Source organism: Lissotriton vulgaris, unplaced genomic scaffold, assembly GCF_964263255.1.
Source record: "Lissotriton vulgaris unplaced genomic scaffold, aLisVul1.2 SCAFFOLD_838, whole genome shotgun sequence".
Taxonomy (NCBI): domain Eukaryota; kingdom Metazoa; phylum Chordata; class Amphibia; order Caudata; family Salamandridae; genus Lissotriton; species Lissotriton vulgaris.
In genome coordinates this window covers 427,711-435,557 of record NW_028250251.1, presented here as the reverse complement: position 1 = coordinate 435,557, position 7,847 = coordinate 427,711, and the positions used below count along the sequence as shown (strand labels likewise).

The 7,847-nt window shown below is 45.0% G+C and overlaps 1 protein-coding gene across 1 annotated transcript in view; it reads left to right on the top strand.

Moving 5' to 3' along the window:
- The first annotated feature begins 261 nt into the window (after positions 1-261).
- Positions 262-7,847, top strand: part of LOC147663324 (cytidine monophosphate-N-acetylneuraminic acid hydroxylase-like) — a 313,991-nt gene continuing 306,405 nt past the window's right edge. Inside the window, exon 1 of the mRNA XM_086950520.1 lies at positions 262-410. Coding sequence (XP_086806646.1) covers positions 337-410 — 74 coding nt within the window. The 5' untranslated portion in view covers positions 262-336. The remainder of the gene's footprint in view (positions 411-7,847) is intronic.

The following is a 7,847-nucleotide window of genomic DNA, read 5'->3' as shown; positions in this document are numbered from 1 at the left end:
TGCAGAGTTGAGTCTCAAACAAGTTAGTGTGCAAAAACAGAAACTCCTTTACAACCCGAACTGTAGCACAAGATCCCCATTATTTGCTCATTTTAGGAAACTTCCTTTCAAGGTTTTTTTAGTTACAATAGTCCAATGTAACAATGTATATTGCTTATCTGCCACATATATGCATGAATAATCTTTAATGCTTATTGTTTTCACAGAGGTGTGCAAAAGCTCCCGATTTTGCTGTCAGTCAGTGCAGAGGAAGTCTCCAATCTTAAAGATGGGATCAATTTCTTAATAAATAACGAAGATGGAAAAAAATATGTCATATATAAAGATGGTGACAAAATGCGTGCGTGCAAAAATGTGTGCAAACACCAAGGAGGCCTGTTGATTAAGGATATTGAAGATCTGTCAAACAGGTAGTACTGTAAACGTTTATGCTGCCATTGTCTTCTGTTTGTAAACAATTGTTCGTCATAACTTTGGAGTTTTCAGGATCGTTCAGAGCAGAGATATTTAAAGAGAATGTAAAATCAAGTTTCTAATAATAATATTGCCACTGCTGAAGGTACTTCCCAAGTCGAAGCTTGGCTGCTAACTTACTATAGAGTAAAGAAGATGGATTGAATCAATCTGACCACGACAGGCTACCAAATGACTGCTTAAGGTAGTCTATACTTACTATGGGGTCATTTTAAATTTTTTTATCATGACAAAAGTAGCCATCCAAAATCTAATATGACAAGACATGAAAGTAAGAAGGCTATACCGGTGTTTATTGCTTTATCAATCTGTTTTTTTGTGGTAGATGAAATTTTTCTATCTGGAGTAACCTCGACTCAACTTGCCAACCGCTCCTGTGCATGTTAAAAGATGAGGTGCAAATATGCATGATTTGATCTTGTCAGCAAACCTGAAAATGTGAGATTGTGTTTTCTTGGAGGAGAGCAGTACGAGAAAACAGGGCTTCTGCATGCCTTATTTGCAACCTCTTTCTGCTCTTAAGTCATAACTACCCACCCCAGAACCTGCTCTACACCTAAGATTGTATTGTTGAAATACCTAGCACATAGGGCCATATGCATCAACACATTTTCCCATAGACACAGAATGGGCAAAACCCTTTGATGCATCTGGCCCTAGTCACTTTCAACTAGCTCTTCCTATAACCCGCTGGTGGAAGACATTTGGGCAGTGGTCAACGTGTGCCGGTGGGTGTTGATGGTCCGCAGTTTTAGTAAATTTCTGGGAATGCCGGCACTGTACTCTCAGTATTCCGGTCTCAATGACTTCCGGCATTTGTTCTCCCTCATTTGGAATTAGAAGGAGCCACGGCCTATTTGAGACTGTGTGTTGCACTTGTGCTGTGCTTGCAGGACATTAACGCCGCCCTTTATTTGCCCTGATAGGGTTGTCAAGTTGTTACACTCTTCTGATCCTTCCTTCCCATCCAAGGACATGGAGAAGGATGAGATGGTGCCTTCTGCAATGAGCTCAACCAGGCTTCACTGACTATACCTGGTTGAGGGCAAATGCTATCTCTTTCCTGCCTCAAACGGTTTGCTAAGTTGCTAAGACCGATACTGCCCAGAGTTTCTGCAGTACTTAATTTGACCTGGTGGTTTGTAGTGCTCGGTACCGGCAGTTAACTGTCAACACCAACACTTATGACACCCTGCCACACGGTGGCGCTGTCAGTCGAATTCAGAGATAAGCACAACAGCTGATTATTAATTCAATACACAATCAAAATGACTAACAAGTACCACCTAGGCCGTTTTTATGGCTTTGGGGGCCTAAAAATGTTACACTTTCAAGAGTGTGATTATTAGTAGTGTGTTGGGACTGTATTTGTAGCTATGGGAGGGGCAGTGGTGGTGTAAGGTGCAGTGGCCTCCTGACGAGGGCCCCAGCACTTATTTTATTTCAAATTAAGCATTGGCTGAGAGCATGGACTTGATAGGTCATGGCAGGATAGTTCACTTCAGGGTAAAACAGAGATAGCATTGGCCAAGGGCAATGCTTCTGTTGAGCTGCTCAAATATATATTCATGTGCGAACATCGGAGGGTGCCACTGCTGTATGCTCCTCTGGAAACTAGACCAATGTACACATTCGATTTACCTGATTCAGCAGTAGCGGCTACAGTTGTGGAAGAGTGGCTGGTGGGGGAGGGGGTCAGGGGATGACAAATAAATGTGCCGGCAGCACCGCGCTGTTCTGCTCCTCTCCTCCGCTGGCACAGGCTCACAGACTCCACTGCGGCAAATCCTGATGCTGTTCTCATGTCATGACAGCAGCATCAGGATTGGCCTGAGCGCTCTGAATTTACGCTCCCAGTGAGACTGGGAGCCTGTGCCTAATGTCTCCAAATCGGCAGTGTAGCTCAGGCTGGAGACAGCTTCAGTGGGCATGATGGTTTGGCCTGCTCAATCGTCATGCGCATTGACAAACATTGCCGACCACGCCTCCTGCAGCCTGTCATCCCCCATGGCCCCACCCACAAAGCAGGAAAGGAAAAGTAAAACAATGATAAAGCGTGTTTTTATTATTGTTCTATTTTTCCTCTCCTGCCGTTTTGAGGCAGCTGGTGGGGGGCAATGCTCCTCCGCCATAGCAAAGAAGCTGTTGCTGTGATTCAGTGGCCACTTTGACTGACACTGCGCCCGTTTGATTCTGCTATAATACATGATCCCTGTGACTGCTTAAATATAAACGAGCCCTGCACAATCGATGATTCCTGCTATTTATCCTAACACAGTAACCCGACATGCAAATACGGGTAGAGTTGGTATCCAGCTTATTCTTAACATGCCTATGGAAGGAATCCTAAAAATGTGGCTTAAAGCAGAGGAGGACCATTAATTATACATACGTTTACCAACTAAATATTAAAAAAAAAACATTTTGTATTGTTGAATGTGACCAAGCCAAGACCTCCTTGCAACCCTTCTAAAAAACACTGTTCACAGTGTATGCAAACCGGATACAGAAAAGAAACCGAATATGCATTGCTGCATAAAACAAAATATAAAATTTTTATGTCAGACTGCAACTAAGTATAAATACGTAACAAATGGCGTGGCCAACAGGCTAGGGGAAAAGATATGTTTCAGTTTCTTCTGAAACTCATGAAATTGTCATCCATTCTCAGGCTGACAGGTAAGGAGTTCCCGAGTTTAGATGCAGGATATGTGAAGGAGCGACCCCCATTTCAAGCTCGCTTGACTCTGGGGACTGCCAAAAGATCCAGATTGTTTGACCTGAGAGCTCGATCAGTCTGATGAGAGGTGGTAATCTGACGGAGGACATGTGGGTCCCCTTTGTGTTTTGCTCACTGTATCATACTTAGGGGCAGATTTGCAATAACTGGCGCATCCCCAGGTATGCGCCAGTTATTGTGCGCCGCAGCTCCGCCACCCATGGTACGCCGCATTTATATTGCGGCGCACCATGAGGCAAAAACGGCACAGATGCGTGACGCATCTGTGCCGTAAAGGCGGCGCATTGCTGGAGTTGCGTCACAAGCGCAACGCAGCTCCAGCAATGCTCGGGGTGCCCTTTCTGTCCAATGCTGTGTCAAGCCTTAGCCTGCTTCAAGCAGGCGCAGGGTTTTGATGCAGCATTGGCTTAAAAGTGACTGAGTGAAATCTTGTAGATTTCACTCAGCCACTTTTAGGAGGCGTTCCTGCGCAGTAACGCCCCCCCTGCGCCGGAACGCCTCCTTATGGCGCAGGGCTTTACAACGTGACGCATCACCCAGATGCATCACGTTGTAAATACCCCGCACCATGGTGCATCTTTTGCGCCGCCGCCGCGTCACAAAAGTGACGCAACGGCTTGTAAATCTGCCCCTTAGTGCCTTGAACTGTGTTCTACAACTTATGGGCAGCCAGTGGAGAGTTTTAGGTACTGCACATACTAACTGAGCATCTGGGATGCCTAACAGTATTCGAGCTGCAGCATTCTTAATGATCTGAAGTTTTGTATTTATTTTTTATTGATAATGATACAAAGAACGAGGAAAAAAGATCTACAGCAATACATAGAATTTGTACAAAAATAGTTGATTGTTACACTAAAAATTCTCATAACACCCAAACATTTGATTGTCCAAGGTAAAAAAAATGGAACAATCAATTTTCCTTATCTAGAAAGTAAGGGGCCTATTATGATCGCGGGCGGATCCCGACTGCCGGTCTGGCGGTGTCGATCCGCCCGCCAAATGTCCCTGTGACACCTTCGCCATATTAGTATGGCGAGAAGCACTGTGGTGGACGGAAAGACCGTCCGCCGCTTTTCCACCAGTCGGAATGCCAGCCAGGAGGAAAAGAAAAATAATATGGTGGCAGTGCCTTGCAGGCACCGCCATCCATATTATCATAAAATGTGATGTTATGTGCTAATGAAAAGGCCTTTTCATGGCGGCGATGCCGCCATGGAATGTCGGCGGGAAATGCTTTGGTGGCTTGTTACGGGCCCCCAGGGGAGTGGTGGGGTGGGGGGCTGCACTTGGGGGGTACCTATGGTACCCCACTGAATTGGCATACAAAAGGTGGCAGGCACTGCGCGGTGCCTGTCACGTTGTGCATGCCAATGCACAACATGAATATTTTACATTGCTGCGGGTGCTGCTTAGAGCACCGCCCGCCCGCCACAATGTAAAATATGCGGGAAACGACTGCCATGGTGGCGGTCGCATCCAAATGGGCCTGGCGGGACCGCCGCACCTCTGGAGGTCGGTCCCGTTTACCGTTCCGGTGGCGGGTGGACAAAGTCCGCCCGCCATCATAATGGGGCCCTTATTTCTAGTTTTCCCAGTAGGCTTATTGGCACCCCAGTAGAGTCTTTCTATAGTTGACTCTCACTCACCATTACCCTCCTGATATATGCAGATATTCACCTTTATCACTACTATTCTATGACGAATTAATCTTCTCCACAGATTTGGCTAAACTTATGAACCGCCCCCACCATTAAAGAATAGAGTTTTGCCTTGTTTTTAACTTGACTTATCTTTACTAACCAATGTCAAAATCTGGGAGATTCTGGCATTTTCCAATTTTGTAAAATCAGGGATTTGGCTACAAGAGGTGCAAAAAAATAAACTGTTTTTTATGAACTGTTACTTTTGAATTTGGAATCCCAAATAGGACAACCAGGGGATCCGGGGACTAGTCTTATTGAAAGTTTTTTTCTGACCCATTGCAAAATCTGGCTCCAGTAGTCTGTCAACTTGGGGCAAGTAAAGCAGACATGCTCCACTCTCCTATTGAGTAATTACATCTAAAACATTATGATGACACCGCTGGAGCTTGAACGGGGTATAGTATAGTTGCCATTTACAATAAAGGGCCATACGCTTGTCTGGCATTTCTTCCTTGTGGCACGCTTTTTTTTGCTGTCGGATCTCTTGATATATGCTTCATTGATTATTCTGGTGGTATGTGACTCAGTACTCAGGACACTGCCATGGGGAGATGCCGGAGTTATTGCAGGTCATACACAAGCTGCATCCACACTATGCGGACAGCTTCTGTAACTGGCCTGCTCTTCTTCCTCTTTTGGGGGGCCTAGCGCTCCCCCTCAAGCTGCTTCAACCCCAAATTCTGCCCCTTCTGGTTGATGGTAGACAGGGCTGGGCAGGACCGCTGGCCCATTACTATCCATTGCGGTGATTTGGGGTAACGTGGCAGGGTTTCTGGGTGCTCTGAAAGGTAAGTAAAGCTTAAAACCCTCCTGTTCAACAACTAGTAACCTCAGTGGTCAGGTTTGTTTGGTTTAGCTCCAGCGCCTGGATGCCTCAGGGCAACTGCAGCGCTCTATAAGTTTAATTTTCATTTCATTTCATTTCAAGTCACTTTTGAACCTATTTCCCTAAAAAGTTTCAGCAACTAGAAGTTCCAGTGGAGGTCCACATCTAGGGAAGTAGGGGTCCTAGGCTTAGCTCTCCCATCGGGGTCCACTTGCTGTGATCATTGTCCACTATGATCAATGACCATAGATCCCCCTTGTACCCATTTAATGCTCACACTGGATATAGTACATGAAGTAAGTCAAAGTGAGCCAAAAAAGAATAATAGTGTTAAGGTAGTAGACTCACCAATAGGTCTCTTACGCTTACACCACAATCCGCCCGGTAGTCCTGTGGTACTCTTTAGAATCGCCACCAGGAATGAACTCTCCATCTATTCCCAGTTTCAAGTGAGAGAGAGAGAGAGAGAAACTTGTTTATTTAGACCATAGTCTTTTAAACAATACAAACAAAATGCAAACAGAATCGGACAAAGTACGAGCAGACAAAATATTCCTATGTCATAAATAGTTAAAATTCATATTTGTTAAAAAGAAAAAAAAAGAGAAGGTTAAAAGAGGGTAACACCTCCTGATACACAATTCATTAAACCCAAATTTTACCAAAGTTTTCACATATCTGGAAGAATAAAAAGACAGATTTAAACTTTATAAAAGGCTTAAAAGAACTTAAAATCAGTGCCCATCCTTCGATATCTCCCTACCAAAATCTTTTACGGCCTTCAGGAATTTGCCCAATGCGATTGCAATTTCTAGCGAATGCATCTCTGTTAGTAAGCCTATCGCATGGGCACGTGTAAATGTCTTATGTGATAGGAATATAGGACGTAAAAACAATTTCCTTAAATCCTGTACAAATGTGCAATCAAGCAAAATGTGCAACATATCGTTTCTTATACCACGCCCACACTTACAATTACCTTCTGGAGCAATCAGTACAGATTTTAATTTCAAGTGAGCTGGACCCCACCCATAATTATGCCTCTTGGGTCAGGGAGTCGGCAGCCACGGTCGGTAGGGGAGTACCTGCTGGGGCGGTGACGTGAGGAGGGGGAGGGGCAGGGGCAGGGTGGGGGGTAGTAATGTATGGATAATGGATGTTTGCAGGTAAGTAAACATATAAATAAATAAAACGAATTTTGTTGCGTGCACTGCATTGCATTATTTTGATTTATTTATGTTTACTTACCTGCAAACATCCATTATCCATACATACCTACCCCCCACCCTGCCTCTCCCCCTCCTCACATCACCGCCCGGCAGGAACTCCCCTACCGACCGTGGGCGGGAGTCGGTTCTCTGTCAGCTCCTGTTTGTAATCCTTATCAGCAATACTGCAGCTCCGCTTCCCATGCCTTCTCTCTTACCTTGCATCACCCCTAGACGGTCACTCTCTTGACCATACATCGTAAACATGCTGGAACTGCAGCTGCAGGGTCTTGGACCACAAACTGTTGTGTAGCAATTAGAATACGAACAAAATTACTGATTCATGCCCTTATATAGGTACAATCTACCTTGCCGTTATATAGGCATAGAAATCATGCCCATGTTTAGACATAACCCATCCAGTTCAAATACAGGCATGGCTACTTCCACTAGTTCCAAAAAGCCACAACGATTTCTTGGAAAACTTGGCTTCAGCAGTCAGGGACATCCCCTCTCTTGAATATTGATTTGGCCTAGAAATCATGGCGTTTTCAAAGAACAACCATTCCCTTGGCATTCTTTGGTGACGTTATTATGTCAAACTTTACGTCAAACTATGCACCTACAAGGTATAAATATGCCTACACTTACCCTAGCAAACAAACGGTGGTTCGGAGCAGCTCGACTATCTACTTGTCCGACGCAGCTCGCTACAGCAAGTGCCGAAGTAAGCCGACCCTCCAACTGACGCACTGACAGAGAGGCTGCCTTTCTTTCGCTGAGAATACAGCTCCAGTGTTTCCAAGCTCCCCTTGCGGGGTGTTGGGAAATCGAATCTGAGACAGAGATACCAGACCTTCATTCTAAAACCAAGGTCCGGAGCTGATTAGACC